This window comes from Chroicocephalus ridibundus, chromosome 1 (genome assembly GCF_963924245.1).
Source record: "Chroicocephalus ridibundus chromosome 1, bChrRid1.1, whole genome shotgun sequence".
Classification (NCBI taxonomy): Eukaryota; Metazoa; Chordata; class Aves; order Charadriiformes; family Laridae; genus Chroicocephalus; species Chroicocephalus ridibundus.
This window is the reverse complement of record NC_086284.1, coordinates 190953074-190972021: the sequence shown is the minus strand read 5'-3', so window position 1 is coordinate 190972021 and position 18948 is coordinate 190953074. Positions and strand designations below refer to the sequence as shown.

The following is an 18948-nucleotide window of genomic DNA, read 5'->3' as shown; positions in this document are numbered from 1 at the left end:
ACTCTCTCTTATCAGAGCAAGCAGCATTTTTCAGGGGGTGGGGTGGGGTGGTTTTGGGTGTTGAGTTTACTTCCTCTGCCTGACCTACAGTTTTAAGAATGTTTACTCTAACAAGCACTTTAATTTATAGTTCTGGTTCAGAAGCTCCAGCTATCTAGGTTTTAGTGTTTTTATTACATAAACCTCCCGCCATCCCTAAGACAGACAATTCTCAAGTTACTGGCACATTTCAGTCCTCAAGAGCCAGAAAGGGAGGGCCACCATGAGGCAAGCGGGGCAACTGGAAGGGCTCCTGTGAGATAGGGGGTTTTGCAGTACCAGAGCTGGGAAACATTTGGCCATTACAAAACTGAGGACAAATGAACAGTAAGCCGTTGTGTGGACTACACGGAGGATAAACCTTCCAAAGCCAGCAAGGTGGAGTTTCACAGAGCATCTAGCTACAGCACTGAGACCAACCCAACGACATGTGTCCGAATGGGCAAAGAAACAAACCCATCTGTTGCAACCTTTAGGTCTTGCTACGGTTCCAGCTTTTCACGCGTGGAGTGATTACTCTTACACAGAAAGCAAGGAGTGAGAAACATCTTTATTCCAAAAATTAAACATCCAATTTCAGAACGTGAGAAGCTTGTTTTTATTTTACATTGAGGCAATTTGTCATTTGCTACTTCACTGTAAGTGAAGGTAAATGAACTCCATAGTCCCCTTCAGGATGAAGTAATACTGTGTAGAAATTTCTTTGTTCACCTGCCACTGAAGAGTTTAAGAAGTTATTAAAATAACTTCAGACAAACAAGTTCATCCTTTCATATTAGCATATTCTTACCAAAATACTTGGTCAATGAATTCATTTAATTTACCTTATATAAAAGTAAGGAATCCAATCTGAAACACAGCATTTGACTAGTTATTCACCCCATTTAACACTTCAGTTACAATATATTCAACCTTTGGAACAAGTGTTATAATGTATCCCCGCACCCAATCTTACAACAATCTATATACAGCGTATATGCAACTAAGCAACAACATGCATTATATTTACAGACTTTATACAACATCCCTCTGCACAAGTGCAAACTGTGACTACAGAAATTAAAAAATTCATTTAAAGGTTACAAATCTATTTTAATTATGAAATACTTAAAATTGAACCCCATGGAAAAGGAGATCTAGAAAAATTCCCCCACGTCTGCTCTTTTATCACGACATTTACTTCTAGCCTTTGTCCGAGCCTTGAATGCTGCAGAGTTGTACAAGTGCTACAAAATAAAAGGAAAAATTAATCACAGATGTTCAAAAGGCTTATACCCTGTGAGATTTTTTTATGTTAAGAAACTGCTGAAAATATTTTTTTTTATTCATCTTCGACATAAATTGAAATTTACAGTATAGTATCATTGCACTAAAGGCTGATTCATCCTAATATGTATACATTTAAAGAAAACTTGGACTGTATAAGGAAGTGACTGAGTTCAGGGCAATTCTAGAAGCCAGTCAGTGTTGAGCATCATACAGACACAATGTAGATTAAGTTTGCCTCCCTGCCCCCGGATTAAATTTGCTAGCACCCATTCCACAGATTGTTCATACACAGGATGAGTACATTCACAACCAACAGACCAAAGTCATCCTCCTAGTGTCTGTTTCACACTGGAGAGTTTGGGATACTGTCTTTAATAGACTCAGTTTCTCTGGTTTCCTGTATGTCCCTACCCAAAAACCTAGGGCTCTCCTAAGAGACCAAGTTTCACACGTATGGAGCATGAACCTGGTACCGACTGGCAACCAAGTCACCCTTCAGACCCCCTTGGGAGAAAAGCAGTAGCAGATACATGCCCAGTGGAAAATCTAAAATAAGAGCTCCAAGATGGATACAAGCAAGGTTTGGTGCCATTCAGGACAATATGGGGCACTATTAGAACTAAAGTGACAAGTTTAAAGATGACAGCTTCTAAAGTGCATGCTTGGGAAACCGCGGAATTCAGGAGAAATATAATTGTGTATGAAGTAAAGAAAACACATTAAGGTGCAATAACCTACCCTTTCAAAACGGGATATCTTCATTGTTTTAAGAGCTGCAGCATCTAGCATTACTGGTGGACCAAGCTCAAACACGTTCCGAAGAAAGTCATTTGACTAAACAAGAAACACATCAAATGATCAGTTTCTCCTGATTATCAAGTCTCCAAAGACGACTACTGTTAAATATCAAGTACTGCAGTATGAAAGAGCAGCAATTAGACACAAATCTTAGTATCTTTTGCAATCAAGCCAGGGAACTCCTTCATTTTATCAGAATAAGGCTAAGAACAAAAACTGCCCTCTTTATAAGACAGACAGCTACCGCCTGCATTGATTTTTTTTTTCTTCCCAGCAAATTAGACCCTGTTCTGTTATGTCCTCTACAAAAGATTAGGCAGCTGAACACAGATCTGTATGGTTTCATAACACGCTAATTTTAAAATATCTGGCTGCGAAAGTAGTATTTGAAAATTTTGAAAAAGCTGCTACATGCCTGGGCTCCCTCAGTCACATAGAAATGCAGCTGACACTGGACTGAAGATTTTAGCCCCATGATTATAGCAATTTGGGAGCATATACTCCTAAGCTAGAGTTCCTGCTCTGCTACGTGTCTAAACAGATGACTAGTGAACAAACAGTTCCTAGAACAGAGATAAGGACTTATCCCTTCCTTTCTGGAATACCGTCATCTTTGGCCTGCAAGTTGTGTTCATTATTTTTGACTAAAACTTTGCATTCCTTTTTACAGGCCTGAACAGCAAGGGTGGATGCATCCAGCTCTACAGCAGACAGATGACTACACCATTCTTCTGAAAGAGAGCATAAGGATTCAGGAAAACCCTGAAGCTAAGGAGATACTCAGCTTGAATCTCTTGCTTCTTGGAGAAGTCTTTAATTGCTAACCCAGCACACCCAGGCTACAACTCAGAGGCAGCTCACCCAGACAGTTCTAGCTCACTGCAGTTCCCCCTCTCCATTTTTCCCCCCCAGGGTATTTTCGGCACATCTTCTATCAAGCAGGCATACTTTGCCAAATTCAAGTAAGCTTGAAAGTGTTTTAAAACAAGCTTGTATTCATTTTATAAGTGCTGTCTTTTAATATGTCTAATGCAAAAGTCATCATTTCACCAAGTTCTACTCATGGTTTTGCAATTCATAGAGTGAATTCCCAGACAGGGAAGAAGCAGTCTCTAGTTAACAACAGCCTGAGCATGTATCAAACAGCAGCTCACCTGCAAATGATATTGCATCCCCGACCCCAGAATCTCCTTGAAGGTATCGTAAGTTTGTTTTTTAACCCAGCAGTCAATATACATGCGCTCGGGTCCAAACTTAACCATCTCTGTAGGAAAGTCACGCTCCTGTCCAAAATTAAGGGAAACAACATTTATAATTTTAATTTTAATTAAAGTCTTCTGTTTTTAAACAGTGTACTGTGTTAGGAATTGTATGTATCTTACAAACTTTACTTTCATGAATAGATTTGGCACACCAAAACATTCCAAATAATATAATATGCACCTACTAAAGATTGTATTTGTTCATGAACTGATGTACACCTAAAGTTAAATCTCATGTAAGACTTGAAGGTGACAATCTTCAAGTCAGAAAGCATTTAAAAGAAGACTTAACTTTCATCTTTAAACTGACCGATCTCCAGAAAAACCAGTTCCGAGTGGAGTCACCTTTCAGTCAGTTTGTAAGCCTCATTTAGTCCCCACCTTTCAAATGTGGCAAGCTACACTTATCACAATGAAATGTAACAGTGACTCATTCTACAGTCAGAATCTCAAAGGTGAGTTTAAAATCACTTCAAAGCCTTCTCCTTAGCTTCCAAGATGTTTAACTTTTCTGAATGTCAGTTCCTATTTAGATGGTCTTACCCATACAGCAGAGTTAAGTAGTAATTATCTGACAAATCAAAAATCCAGTTCATGAGGTGTAAGATAAAGAATAATCCATTAAAGTGATGGAAACTTGACTTTTGTCTCAGAGGCTTTACTAGAGAGAAGTTACACCACTAACCAACTTTTTGTATTATTATGTTAATCTGTATAGGAAAACCCAAAAGATTAGTGCACAAAAATTAAGACACTAGCTCCCCCTTGTTGCCCCCCCATACACAAACACTTCTTCAGCCCCTGGCAGGTGCCATTTGGAAACGTATCTTACTACTAAGTTGCTTTTTGTTTATTACGCACAGCATAATAAGAGACTTTACAATAAACCTTTTCACAAAATACAGGACATTACTTTGTATGTTCTACAGAGTTTTGTATGAAAAAATCTGCTCATGGTATAAAAAATAAGAATAATTTAGTATTTAGAGTGCAATGTTTAGCCTTCTTTAAAGAAAAACAAACACTCTTCACTATGGAAGTCAAGTTTGGTGCAAAATAAACAGTCTGACTTTGTTCTACATTCCTAAAAAAGACGTTAAATTTCAAGCAGGTGATCAGGATTTGAAATCTCACTTCTTTAAAATGTTGTTGTTTTTTTTTTTTCCTGTTGCTTTCACTGAAACAGAAATTCTATTTAATAATAAAAGATTTTCATTACATTGAACACTACATAGTTACAATCCAGACATTCAAAGTAAGACAAAAGCATCACCTCAACAGCTCTTAGAACATCTCTGAAGACAGATCGCTGCTTTCTTTTATCTACTTTGGCTCGGTGTTTGTTTCCGTCAGTAGCCAGAGCTCTTAGTTTCTCTGTTAGAAGTTCCATATCTTCATAAAAGAAATCCTAGTTATAAAAAAAAAAAAAAAAGTTGTTTGGGTCTGGTTTTTTTTTGTTGTTTTTTTTTTTGTTTGGTTGGGTGGTTTTTTTTTTGTTGTTTTTTTTGTTTGTTTGTTTGTTTGTTTGTTTTTTTTTAAACAAAGAACAAAATCACAGAATGCAGTCTACCAAGCAGACACTATCAAACTCTATTCTGGTAGTCAGAGGCACATGAAACAGTGCAGCTCCTTCAGTGTGCATATGTATCTGTCAATCTGTTCTGCTCCATAATTCCAAGGGACTCAAACTGCCCGACTGATCTGCTGAACCTGGCCACCGCCCCTGTCAACAAGTTGAGGGCACTTTCAGGCTATTAGTACAGAATTCACGCTGCTGGAGATGGACTGTGAGACACTGTTAGACTGACAGTACAGAATATTTAGTCTTAATTCTTGTATGGTGTGGAAAATTAGAAAGCAGCTTTTTTTTTTAAAAAAAAAACACTTAAAAAAATGATTGAAGTAAACTTTAATGCACAATTGTTCAGCAGGAAATATCTTCTCCACTCCATTTACTAATTCAGCAGTAGGTTACCTGGATTAGTAAGAATATATGTAAACTTATGTAAAAACAAGTTTTTGTCGTTTTTAAAATCTGAATGTTTTGTCAAGTCAACTGACTAGGCTGAGTTTACCGCATGCTTTTTGAAAGAAACTGGTCAAAGGCAAAACATGGTAAGCATTTTCAGCCTGCACTGATTGTTAAGGATCCAAAGAGAATCATTTGTAATGATTAAAGGTGCATTTCCTCAATGGAATCAAAGAAGTTTTTAGCCAATATAGTCTCATTCATTAATGCATTTTAATATTTTATTTACTTGCAGTCAGTTTGACCAAATAAAGGATTAAGTTCTGGTCTCTTTTTTTTTTTCTTTCAAAGTTGGCTTCCATAGCCAAGAGACTCAAATCCCTACTGTTTGCAATTATATGGAAGTCTCAGCACGTTGTTTCAGATTATGCAGCGTTAGTGTGTTGTGTATCCTGACTTAAATTGGAGTTATCCTTTCACTTCGGACAGTGCTCTGGCAAAGCACAGCAGCCTTGACTGAGCTAAGAGCCATTCATGCAGCTCTCCTAAACCATGCCATGGGTAAGCGGAGGCTATTTCCTTCAAGAAAACAGTTCAGAATAAGGCGTACTGAAGAATGTAAAGGCAAACTGAGTTGTGTATGGGGTAATACCAGGAAGCTTGCATCTCATGCAATGCAAAAGCAAAAAAAGTAGTCATAAATGCTGTATTGCATGATGGTTTCACAAGTTATTCTTCTCACAGTACCTAAATAAGGATATTGAAAAAACAATACTAAAAGTCAACATTGTTTCTACTGCAGGGCAGCTTTTTAGCTATGAGAGCAGAATTCTGCAGGTTGGGAATCACTGGAACTTATCTGGAGAAAACCATATATCTAGTGAGTGTTCCCACTACAGTGAACAATACTGCTTTATCCTGGAACCTCTCTGGGGACTTTTATTTCATTTTTTTTTAAAGCTGGTGTTCGATTTAGATTTTAAAGCTCACACACTACATTTCTAGTTACTCTTAAGTACTGTTTGATGTGGTTTGTTATACTGGTCCTGTTTTGCAATAAGGAAATTAGTGTAAAAATGATAGCTAAATTGCTGTGAATCACTGCCATATCCAATTACATTGGGGCAGGCTCACTACAAAGAACAAAACCCAGTGAATTATCTGCCACTTGTTGAGGTCTGGGGTGCTATGCAACAAAGTTTAAACAATTTGTCTTGTCGTCATGCCAGTCCAAGAAAATTTAGCTGCTGATGTCTACTTACAGCGTCTGTTTCACGTGCCAGTTCAAACAGAAGGGCAAGTGTTTCCCCAGCAGCTATTCTCATGTTGAGATCATCACAAGACAGCAGACTTGGGAGCTTATGCAAGTGCCTAAGGAGGGAGTCACATTTCATTAAGATGTAAATTTTATTGACTCTACTTCACTGCATATAAAACCAGTCATTACAAATCGTGTTTTCCAAGAAAGATACTCACATTTCAATTTTCTTCTTCACTTCATTCATTGGACAAATGGTCAACAACAGCGTCCAAGCTAAGAGAGCACTGATGTGAAGCACGGTATTATGGGTACTCGATACACCATTAGTGTCTCTATCTCGCTGATAGGCCTTTGTGAAGATGTTTTCCAGGCATTCCATAGTAGAGTACAGCTCCTGAACAGAAGAAAAAAGGATCATGGAAGTGGCTTAAGATTCACACATTTTCATGCAGACAATTTTTTTTTTTTTAAAAAGTATTATTTATCCTCACCGTAATGTCATCAGTGACAATGAAACAGCAAATCCCTAAGCAGGTTGCACACTAGACACAAAAGAAAAAAGCATCAGTATTTGACATTAGTGTTACTGTTGACAAAACCTTCAAACTTTGACCTTTGAAATTTAACAACTTGAGTAATGGAAACTTCAGAATAAGACCTTAGCTGAACAGAAGTCTTCAACACTGTTTAATTCAGCTACTTTCTAATAGTTAGCTCTCAGTTCCCATCTACTTTCAGGATAGTTTTACAACATACACAGGTCTCAAGCAGTCAACTTTTTATGCTGTATTATTTAATATAGCTTACAAAGCCCTTCCAAAAAGGTACATGCACGTAGCACTCCTTTCACCCAATTATTTTAAATCTCACTAGGAACGACTAGCAGAAAATATGCTGATAAACAGTAACAGATATATGATATTTATTCACAACTGTGGGAAGTATTCTCACCCTCTCTGCACTATTACTATTACAGTTAAATGGCATGAAAACACTGGACTTCAACAGCCTTGGAACTTTCCAACTTTTACTGCAATGTCCTACACATCTCTTCCCTATACCTGTATTCTACTGCATCTCCTCTTAGAAATAATAAGAAAAAAAATGAAAGTGATGTTTGCACTAACCACACAGGACTCAAAAGTACACTTAAACAGGACAAGCTTTAAAAGTTTTTGTCTGTAGAAGCAACTACTGTTGAACTAACACTAGCTCCTCTTCCAGCTGACAGTGTCTACTGTAACACAGCTTGAGTACAATAGAAGTAGCAAGCTATGTAGTGGTAAAGGCAAGCTGGAGAATATTAACTAAAACTCTGAAGTTTTAAAAAAAAAATCTTAGCAAGAGCTTTAGACTGTCTTCAGTCAATATTTCAAGTATACTGCTCATGTATAGATGAGTGAAAAACTGTAAATACTTTTGGTAGTATGAATGTATCAAGTATGTAGTTCTAGATCTGCTAAAGTATGTAGTTCTAGATCTGCTAAAGTATGTAGTTCTAGATCTGCTATATGTAATTTTATCATATATAAATACATTTGCATAAGTAACATTCCTCTGCTGTTAAAGAAGTTAAAATTAATATCAGAAGGATACAACAGTCAGTGGGAAAACTTTCATGTCTTTCTACAGGACTTCAACATCAGCTCTCAGAACGGCAGTAAGCAGAGTGCCACACGGTGAGTTAAGATATTTGACAAAGTACTAGATGTAACAGCTCTTTACAGAAGTTCCTAGGCTGAAGAAGAGAATGACTTTCAGCCTTTATGTGGAACTTTTTATGTCAGTGAAAACTGCTATGCATCATTCAGAGCATATGCCAACATTACGAGTTTACGCTAGTGTAGTAACCTTTAGTTCTGGGTTACACAATAGTGAACATGTCAAAAAATGCCCTCTGTCCCTGCCTGGCAAATAAACATTTTTTTTACATACGGCCTGTCTGGCTTGGATACTGGCTGTTCCATCACAGACAATCTTCTTCAGAAGTGGACCAAGGGTCTTAAAAATCTCTTCACTTTCAATTCCTGACCCCATCTGCACACACAGAAGACATGCCAGTCCGGCAGCTGCACACTGTTCGTCACTCTTACCTAGAGATTAACATACTATGATGAGTAATCACTTTGTGCATTGCTTCCTTCCTTTAAAGATTTAAAGACTTTTCAAGTCTGAAAACTTGCAAGTGGAAATTCCGAAACCAACAGACAGAAGATAATTTCAATTAGTTTTCTAAGTCAGTTAAAATGTGACATCTAAATTCAAAAAATAAATGTTAACATAGCTAAATTATTAAGCATTCTATAAAGTAGTGAGAGAAGTCTCACGGTCTTAATTCCTTTTAAACGGTGAGCTATTTCATAGGGATTATTGCTTCCTAATAGCAAGCATGTTAATTACCTTTCTTTATGCAGCGTTCAATGCTATCAGTTAGTGTCATTCTCCTTTCCATGATAAATTCATATAGTATTTTAGAAGAAAAAGCACTTTTCAGACTTTCAAGAGCTGCTTGTCTTGTCTTTGCACTGTTAGAAGAAAGAAGGAAGACGTCCTGAAATCAGCACACACCAGTTAAAGCTCAGCCTGTGTTTTAATGGTAGTTTATATTTGTCCGCACCCAACAGAAAAGTAACCCACAGAATTACCATGAAGTATGAAATGCTATGAATTCCCTCCTTCCTCAAGGACAAACAAACTTAAATTGAAGACAGAGTTCGCAATAATACACCAGGCTAGCAATAAAGTCATTCTACTTCAAGCTATTAGGAAAGGAAAGCCTGACTCTCACTTATCCAAAAACTTGGTGGAGGGAGAAAGGTCTTTTCAGATCCAGGGGAAACGCAAGTCCTCCCCAGCATGAAATAACTGCTATTTCAGTAAGCATATAAAAAAGTTTGATGCATACTTCCCTTATTACATGAAAGCCAGAAAACACTGTATAAGCGTGTTTCTTCAAAGCATACTATACCTCTTGTCCAATGTAAGGTCAATAAATCCCTTCAATTTGTATTCTAAGTCTTCTTGAGTGGCTTCTTCATCAACTTCAGGCCCTAATCCAGAGGAAATAATTTAGTCCTACTGATACACATTTTACTAGAAGACACAGTAGTATCCAGCACGTGATGTTTTTAATACTAACAGGAAAGCAGTTTAACATAGACAATAGCTACAGAATTGTTCAGTATTATAGCAACAGAAAGGTGTTCAGCCTACTACAGCAAACTACCCCTTAAAATACTTTTATAAAAACATATCTATTGATGCATCTGTGCTGTTTCTATACCTGCTTCTTATGTGTGCCAAGAATGAATGAGGGAGCTAATCAGGCCTTACATAAATTTGCTACAACTGATGCCCATCAGCCAACACTGTCAGCAACACATTTTCATCCCGTCCACTACACCTACCCCTGGAGTACAGAAGGGTGTTCACTGGAGATGTGAGTACTGTCTAAGCAGCCTGTCCTGTCTGGCAGCACTACAGATGACTCTGCAGCAGAAGCTCAGTTAAGAGTAGCAAATATTCACAGGAAAGGGTCCCTGCCTTATTCCCCTGTAGCAGGGTTTCAGGTCCCCTCCTCCCAACAAAATGGCATGAGAAGAGCCCAGGTTGCAGAGATGGTAGTGGAGACAAAGCACAAACCTAGTTCAAAACAGGCAAATGTGACTCTTTCCACCCCAAACTCTTCTGCAGTTCTTACCATCTCAACTACATGTTATGAAAAATCAATGTCTTATAATGCACCTTAAAATTCTTATTGTCTCCAAAAGTTAACATTGTATAATTCTAATAGAAAGAAGCCCAACAGTTTGAGAGGCTCATGAAACCTGGAGTATATTCTTGCCAAACAAAATTATATCAACTAGATTAACAACCATACAGTGTTTAAGGAAATGTAATTATTTCACTACTGCTACTTACAGTCTAGTACTTAAACTCTTAACTCAACTCAGGTTTTATGTTTTTAAAAAGATAAGTAGATACAAATGAAAGAACATACCATCTTCAGTGAAGCTAGCAGGATCACTGAAGCCACTGCAGTGGCTCATGGTTTCTATTGAAGCATCTTCATCACTAAAAGGCTGCACATTTCTGGGCTGACCACCTTAAGGAAAGATGAATACAATAGTTTGGTCATTTTTCATATGGAAAAAGAAGATCTAAACACCAAAAGTACAATTTAACCCTGCCAACAGATTCACTCTCCCTGACCCTGACCCAAAAAGCACATTTCCTTCCTCTGATACGTCCTTTACTCCCACCTGTTCCAAAGACTTAGTTGGCTCTGTTCTGGAAGATCATTTGTGAATGGTGGGGGAAGAGCTCAATTAGTTTTCAAAGTATTAGTAGAATTCGTAACTGTAGTATCTTTCTACTGTCACCTTTAAGTTAATGCAATTTCCTGTGACTATGCTCTAAAAATAGCTCTATATTATTTTAACTGTTAGGATAAGACACCTGAAAAGATTGCCATACAATCTTTATTTTTCACTTCTGAGGGACTCCAAGCCAAGATAAGTTATACATTTAGGCAAACATACATTACCTAGTACAATGCAGGATTTACAGGATTAAGTGTTGCATGTGCAACATCAGCAGTGTCCAACCCTATTGTAGTACTGAATTGCAAATACAAGCCAGAACATCGAATGCTTCAACAGGGGGGAAAAAGTTCTCCCTCTCGGAATCAAGGATGCCTCAGTTCAGTAACTTTAGTCTTTGAGGAAAGCAGTATTATTTCACCAGTGCTTACCTCTACAACTTTTCATGCCTGTATCTTATTGTTACAGCACTAAGAGTTGGAGGAGTTCGACTTGATAATACTGTAATTTCTACTGCTGTCCTAGCCTAGCCCTTAATTTACATCTACTAAAGTTGACTAACAAAGGAACAGTTTCACTGTTATTTCTCCAACAGCTCCCAAATGTCATTTACAGAACTCAGAATTCTCCTCTTCCACCTATTTTCTTGTGGTATGATTGATTTTGAGTTATTTACAGGCAATGCGCTGCACTTGCCAGCTTCAGGCAGGATTCCTGACTACCAAGACACCTAAATATCATTTTTATCTAGGCAGAATCAACCGTGACTTGATCACTGTCCAAGTGCTTTCCAATAAAGCTAAGTTCACACGTCAGAGGTTTTGTAGCTCTTAGCTGTAAGCCATCTCTGTATCACTGACCATAACTGTTGATGTTTCCTACAGTTACAAAGGACAAACATCAGCCAATGCACAGACCAAGAAACTTGGACGCTCAGGGCTCTGGCACGGCCACCTTCTTGCTTCTAGTGACGTCAAGCAGAGAAGTTCAGTGGCAGAAGTGGCAAGAACGACTGCCAGCCCTTCACAAGCTAAAACAAAAGCAGCTGCAAAGAGACCGAGCGACTCGCTCGCTTCCTGAGCATCTGACACTGGAGACAGACGCTGCTCGCAGCTACGGTGGCCCGAAGCAGAATTTCTCACCAGCCCACAAAACCGCCATTCTGACCGGCCATCAGCACGACTGAGAGCCGGGATCCGTAGGAATATTGTTTATTTTATAATACCCTCTTTTAGGCTCAGAAGTTGGCTCTTTTTTTAAAGATACTGCAGCCCGTCGGAGCACAATGCGTTGCCATACACCCACACCAGGGACACCGGAGCGACCAGGGACACCGGAGCGACAGCAGCAGCCGTGTGTCGTGCCCCCCACCCCCAAGGGCCTACGCAGGCGGCGGTGCGGCCCCGCGGGCCCGGCCTCCCCCAGGCCCGGCCGGGCGGCACCCGCCACCGCGGCGGCCGGGAGGCCCCCGGCGGGGCAGGCGCCGGCCGCTGCCCCTCGGGCGCCGCTCTCCGCCGCCGGCGGCGCCAGGCACAGCCGCCGCCCGCCGCCTCCCCGGGGCCGCCCGCGCAGCCGGGCGCATGCGCGCAAACGGGCGTGAGGTGGCGGTTTCAGGGCCGGCTCCTGTCAGCCCGGCGGCGCCACCCGGCCTTGTCCTGCCCGGCGGGGAGCTCCGCCGCCGCACCCGGCCATCCGGCCGTCCTACCGCTCCCCGGCTAGCCCTGCCAGGGAGGCGGGGCGCAGCCAGCCGGGACAGCCCGGCCGGCCGCGGCCTGCCCCGGGAAAACGTCGGGCGAACTCGGCGCCCTGCCAGACCGCCCGCTCCGAGTCCCCCCGCCCGCCCTCACCGGCTCCGCGCTGGTGGTTGCTCCCCCGCTTCTTCGGCTTGGGCATGGTCGCAGCGGCGCTCGGCTCGGCTCCCGCGGCCCCTCTCCGGGTCTCGGTCTCTCCGCTCCCCCCCGCCCGGGAATCAGCGACAATCAGCCGATGGAAGAGCAGGATCGCTTTTTACTCCAACGTCTCAGCGAGGCCGACTTCCCGGGCCGGGGCAGCGGAGGTGATTGGCGAAAGCAGGCGGAGGACGAACCGGCGGCGAAGGCAGAAATCCCCGTGGAGGCCCGTGAGCGGAGTCGATGCATCTTTCTCCTCTCAGACACCTGGGGCGAAAGGCGCGGAGGGGGCGCCGGCGCGGCTTTTATAGCCGCCGGGCTGGGGGGAGGCGGGGCCAGGCGGCGCCACCAATGGCCGGGCGCTGCGGCGGCGAGCGGGTGACTCAGTCGTGTGAGCCGGTGACGGGGGTTGGGGACGTCATCGCCGCTTCGCGCGCCGCGCCGCGGTGCAGGCTGGGAGCGGCGGGCCTGGCCGCCGGCCCACTGAGCCGGGGGGGAGTGGCGGCGGCCCGGCCTGACCCGACCCGGCCCGCCGGCGTTGGGCCGCGGCCGCTGGAGCCCGCACCGTGCACCATGCAGCCGGGCGGCGAGCGAGGGGCGGAGGGCAGCGGGCTGTCCGCCTTCCCGCCCCGGCGGGGCCTCCTCAGGACACCCAAGAGTGCCGGGCCGCGCTGGGCCGGGAGGCGGCGGAGCGCCTGGCCTACGCAGAGGTGCGGCCTGCCCGTAACGGCGGGGCTCCAGCGCCGCGCAGGAGGCGTCTGAGGCCGCGAAGGGTGGGGAGAAAGGCCGGGCCGGCCGGGGAAAGGAGCGGCGCGGGGGCGGCCCGGCGGAGTCCTGCCGGCTGGTGTGCCCAGCTGGGCCGTGTGCCGCCTTCGTCGCCGGCAGCGGAAAATGTGAGCTGGGTTTTGCCGTATGAAGTATTGTGGGCGGACAGGGACGTGTCTGCGGCGCTGGTTGCAGTTACGGCTCCAGGGAAACGCCGGAAGAGCTCAGCTGTGCCCCTGTCTTTTAAAAACAGGCAGATTCAGGGCAGATTCCTTTAAAAACGGGTAGATTCAGGATAGATAGTGCAATTCTTCAAAACAGATGTTCTTCCACGCACAAAAATGTTTTTTGTTGTCACACTTCTGTCAATTACTTCTTCCAGTTTAGAGAGTTAGTACTGTAAGTCTGTATGGTTCTGGTTTTAATCCCAGATCGGGTTGGTTTTTTTTCCTGTTTTCTGCTGAACTTCAAATGAAGAAAAATAGGATGTCATTCCTATCCACCAAAAAGAGATCAGATTATAACATTTCTGAAAGGTGAGTGTGAAACCTCACTGATGGGCCCCAACAGTACTGCGGTATTTGAGGGAGGGGAAGACGATTTTGCGGAACATACTGAAAAGTTACGTAAGACACAACAATAATTGCACTGTTTCAGTTCCTTTGCATGCAAAATATGTTTACACAGACTTCCAGAGAGGTTAACTTTCATAACAATTCTACATAGATATAAAGGAAATGGGATTTAGTGACCCATTTGTGCCTGTTGAATAAGGAAATGCTAGTAGTGTCTATTGCTAGAAAATGGTAGCTGTCGGTTGTGATATCTGTGGGCACTGGTGGAGCCCGATGTTTTGCATTGCTGTGCAGAGGGAGCCTCCTGGTAAACAATCCCTTGGACACGGGAGAGTCAAATTTCTGAAAAGTTCTAGCCAGTTTTGTTAGCATCCTATTTAAGAAGAGTGGAAAAAGGGGCAGAAGTCAGTATATATTGAATGTGCACAGGACAACACAAGAGTGTCTCAGAGGCACCAGTTTTTCTCTGTCAGGATGAGATGTTAGAGCAGAGGACAGCCTTCCAGGTAAGTGGGCAGAGGAGTTGTAATTAAGTACAGAAGGCATAACTGTGCTCTTCGGTACACAAGACTCAGTATTCGAACAAGGGAGCAGTGCTGGGTAAGTGCTACAACGCCTGATAGCAGCCAAGCAAACTTGTGTGGTTGGGAGTATTTTAAATGGAAGATGCCAATACCATTTTAGTGAGATCAGCCATGTCCTAACAATTTCCTGTGTGCTGGCCCCCTTAATATATAAAGTAATAATTATTGATCTTAGAGGTGCAGACTGACTGGCCTAGACTTAACTGAAATGGTTGCCTTCGTGCTGGTCGCCTCGTCTGACAGCAGTGCTGTCTGAGGCTGCTGGCAGGGATTGGGTTTCATACTGAGCTCCTTGCAGGTGTGACAATCTCAACAACGAGTAGAACTGTGCCTGTACAGTCCAGGTGTCCTGTAGTGGGCAGGTGCGGCAGTAGTATCTCATGGTGGAACTGGAAGTATGAAGAGAAGCGTCGTAGCCCTTGTATGTTTGAGGACGGTCTCACCAGGACAGGTGGCGGTAGAGCCCTGGAGAGGAGACAATGTTGCAGCCAAGGTGGGAAAGGCAACGGTTAAGGTACACAGAGCTGTTGCCAGACTTGGACAACCAAAATAAATTGCAACAGGTGACAAAAAACAGGTGACTGCTTTGGATACGTGACCACTTTGAATTTTACTTGCGCTTCTGCAGTGCGCTGTCTCCAGGTTGCCGAGGTTCCCTGGTTATCTGACTAACAGCTCAGGAGATCGCACAAGAGGGGTTGCGTACCGCTGCTTAGTTTTGTTGTCTATGACAGAACAGACTCGTTGTCTCAGTTGCTGATTTCTTGCCCAGTATCCTGATTTGTCCTGTTAGCAGGAACACGTGGCGCCTGTAGGCTGGCTCAAGACTACTTTCTAACAAAAATCTTTGGCTAAAAGGAGAGTCAGGTGGTGTCGGCGATCTGTACAGCTATTGTCTGGCTTGTGCTGGAGCTACTCGTACTGGGGGTGTCAGTCCCACCGGCACCAGTGATACTGGTGGTAGGTGAGAGGCGGCATCCTTTGGAGAAACACCTTTTATGAAGTGGCAAGATGAGCTGGGAGCAGAGGGTGACAGCAAGGCAGGCACGGCAGTGGCTTCGCTGCCACACAGGAGCAGCCCTACAGCACCCAAACAAGAAGAGCAAAGCAGGTCTGGTGGCGGTTATGAGTTTGAGCTAAGAGTACAGATCACCAGTGACAATCCAAGTTACAAGGAGGTCTGACGTCAAGCCAGCGAGTCAGGGTCAGAATCTGGTTCAGTGACAATAGCCAGGGTCAGACAGCCACCAGTCTGGTCATCGTCAGACAAGCCTACAGTGACGGGGGGGATCCAAGATGAGCCCGAGTGGGTCAGTCTGGACCAGCACATATATGGCCCGGCAGAGGCGTATCTGTAGTGTAGCTCGGGCAAAGACTGAGGGAGAGGGCTTCAGTGTAAGTGCAGTTCCTGAGCGAAAGTAAGCAGCCCTCACTTCTTACAGCTCTTTCTCACACGGCAGCCTGGTCCAGGGTCATGGTCCAGGTCCAGGCTGCAGAGGCAGAGCTGCCTTCGAGCACAGGCAGCTTAACACTGACAGAGGCCCCAAAAAAAGGTCTAATGAAGGACTTCAGCCCAGCTGAAGGACATACGTATGTAAGACTGAGTCAGTATGTGTGGCTTAGTAAGTATTTGTGTACCAGAGTTTATTTTAAAGACATGTAAACCATCATCCTATTATGAACAATTGGAGGCATGGCCCGACCTACTCTGTTTACACCATTAAATGCTGTAAAGAAATGTCTTGGTTTGAGTGACACAGGACTGATTTCTTTCAGTAATTTTATTTTTCAGTGAAGTCTCCTCTAATGCTTGGGGAAACTGCACTTTTAGAAGACTCTATTGTCTGAATTTGTGAAAATATTTACTTTATAGCCAGCTATGGTATGTGTGTCTCAAGGTCTCAGTGTTTTCGAGCTCGCCAGCTGCGGGGATGAGGAGGGGCGAGACCCGGGCACTTGATCCAAGCTGGCCAACAGGATTATTTCATACCATGAATATCACATTCAATATAAATTAGAAAGTTTGCTGAGAAGTTCTCTCTCTCCCTAGATCACTGTGATCCTGAGAACTTCTTGCCTCGATGACGGACCCCTGAGCCCTTCCCTTCCTCCTGAAGCCACAGCGCTCACAGTGTCCGACATTTGCTGTCCCCTGCCGGGAGTGCACAGCTTCCTGCTGAGAGAATGGGCTGAGTATAATCCTCGTGTATTTTATATTGGTATTGGTTATTTGGTATTATTAATGTTAATTATTTAGTATTATTCTATTAAATCAGTTTATATTTCAACCCTTGGGTTTCCTTGTTTTTTTTCCTGACGGGTGGGGAGGGGCCATCAGGTGATAGAATAATTGTCTAAATGACAGTAAGTTATTGTGGGTTTCTCAAACCATAACAGAAGTCAGAAATGAGGCAATTACATGGATCTTTGGTTCATATGGGTATGTTTTCCTTCTCTTTTAATATGATGCATCTGCTGTGTTTGCAGACAAAATCTTTTGGATATTCTTTTTTTCTTTCTGCCATTCCTTAGACTACACCTCTCTTCAGACACAGAAGAGAATCCCAGGCTCGTGCTGGTTGCCTTGTATTGCACAGTCAACTTCCTCACAATCATAAAAGATCTCAGAACCAAGAAAAAAGTCCAAAGCTGGACGACGGGCCGTGCTAAGGCAGTCTTTGGACAAATACTCCAAAATGCCTGTGTTTCTAGTGACCTACCTTGACCTGACAAGCCTTCAGAGTGTGAACCTGTTAGCAGGCCCTCACTCTGGAACGCTTAATGCTCCAAATGCAGTCAGCGTTGATATGTAGCCTCACTGCCCAAAATAAATCTGCCCATAACAAATTACAGCCACGGCCCTCCTCTGCTCTGGCTGCGGTGGGTACCGTGCGGTGCTTGGTTGGGACTAGCTCGACTCTGTAGGCAGAGGCAACTCATTTATTTCCTTGGCATAGGTAGGGCACCTGGTTAAGACTTGGAAGAGAGAGCTCACGTCAGGTTTTCACTGGGAAGGTGCTCAGATGGGCGCATGTACTTCCAGGCATACATGCAAGATGTATCTCATTAGTTCTTAGAGAGCGATTAATGGCATTTCTGAGATGGCGATTACAACTGACAGGAATTTTTAACAGACAACAGTAACATACAAACTTCAAATAAAAATATAGCGAGGGAAAGCCAAGAGCTGCAGCTTTTTTTTTTTTTTTTTTTTTCTTCTTCAATTAGAGGGCTAAACAGTCCCCCAGCAGCATTTCAGGGGTATTATATTGCAGCAGCAGTTGTACAGCATTGAGGTTGGAAGTCCTTTCAGTTTCTTTACATCATTTACCTCTCCTCTTCTTATTTATGTTTTGGAAGCCTGTCCAGTTGCGGTCCAAGTACATTCAAGAACCCCAAGTCCAGAATAAAATGAAATGTGACAGCAGGCTCACCATTGGAGTCACTATTTTTAAACTCTGAGGGAGTTTTGGCTTAGCTGAAGGAGTAACTTTAGATGCCAAGGGGAAGTTCCTGATGTCTACGGCCGGCTGAAGTCCAGAGCAGTAAGGGGATGCAAAAGCAGCCTGTGCTCTTTCCCCTAATTTTGGCAGCCCTGTGTGTATGGATGCACAGAGGACAGTTTGAAGGGGGGGGAAAAAAAAAAAAAGCAATCAGGAAAGAAGTTCAATTATTTATGGGGAGCAGATGGATTTAGCAAGCCTGCCTGCTGAGACAGAGGCATGACAGTGCGAATCAGCTGAGCGGTTCATGGTCACAGACACCATCCCCTCACAGCCCTGGCGGTGGTTATATTATATATACAGTGCTAGAGGCATATATTGCACTCTGCATGTAAAAAGAAAGATGGCTTGTGCTCTTTCAAATTTACAATCGTCTTTAAATTAACAACTTCTGCAGTACGATATATGTGGACTTTATCAAACTGTGTTTTATGCAGCTGAGCATGTCCTCAGTTACACACTACCCTGACTTTCCACGGCAGGGGGGTTCAGCTGCATTCATACCCCACATATTTTGGCTGATTTTATCCATACGATACTGGTACTTAACCTCCTTTTCTTGAGGCAGATCCTTCGCTCCATATTTATGACTTATTCATGCCAAACTTTCTTGGACCTCATTAAGAATTTTTCCTGGTAAGTCATGAAGAAACAATGCATAGTTAAGCTCTCTGGTACATATGCCATTAATAATTTCATCTCTAAATTTGGC

At 43.3% G+C, this 18948-nt stretch overlaps 1 protein-coding gene across 3 annotated transcripts; it reads right to left on the bottom strand.

Annotated features, from left to right (window-relative positions):
- Positions 1–569: 569 nt before the first annotated feature.
- On the bottom strand, positions 570–13098 carry IFRD1 (interferon related developmental regulator 1). Of its 3 annotated transcripts, XM_063323186.1 has the most exons (12): positions 12768–13097; positions 10599–10703; positions 9567–9648; positions 8999–9123; positions 8534–8691; positions 7090–7140; positions 6814–6992; positions 6600–6708; positions 4642–4776; positions 3261–3389; positions 2047–2142; positions 570–1265 (listed from the first exon to the last, which is right to left on the bottom strand). In XM_063323186.1, exons 1-12 carry the CDS (start codon positions 12811–12813, stop codon positions 1176–1178), a joined length of 1305 nt encoding a protein of 434 aa, XP_063179256.1. In that variant the 5' UTR covers positions 12814–13097; the 3' UTR covers positions 570–1175. The 3 variants fall into 3 exon arrangements, with proteins under 3 accessions (XP_063179256.1, XP_063179257.1, XP_063179258.1); XM_063323187.1 differs by lacking the exon at positions 7090–7140 and having other exon boundaries at positions 12768–13098; XM_063323188.1 differs by lacking the exons at positions 570–1265; positions 2047–2142 and adding an exon at positions 2153–2837 and having other exon boundaries at positions 12768–13098.
- Positions 13099–18948: the final 5850 nt, after the last annotated feature.

What these genes read in the sequence shown, in the direction of transcription:
- IFRD1 (XM_063323186.1), bottom strand. Translation starts at nt 12,813, where the DNA reads ATGCCCAAGCCGAAGAAGCGGGGGAGCAACCACCAGCGCGGAGCCG. An exon ending in CAACCACCAGCGCGGAGCCG is followed by an intron (nt 10,704 to 12,767) that starts GTGAGGGCGGGC and finishes TCTTTCCTTAAG; the next exon opens with GTGGTCAGCCCAGAAATGTG. An exon ending in TGCTAGCTTCACTGAAGATG is followed by an intron (nt 9,649 to 10,598) that starts GTATGTTCTTTC and finishes CCTCTGGATTAG; the next exon opens with GGCCTGAAGTTGATGAAGAA.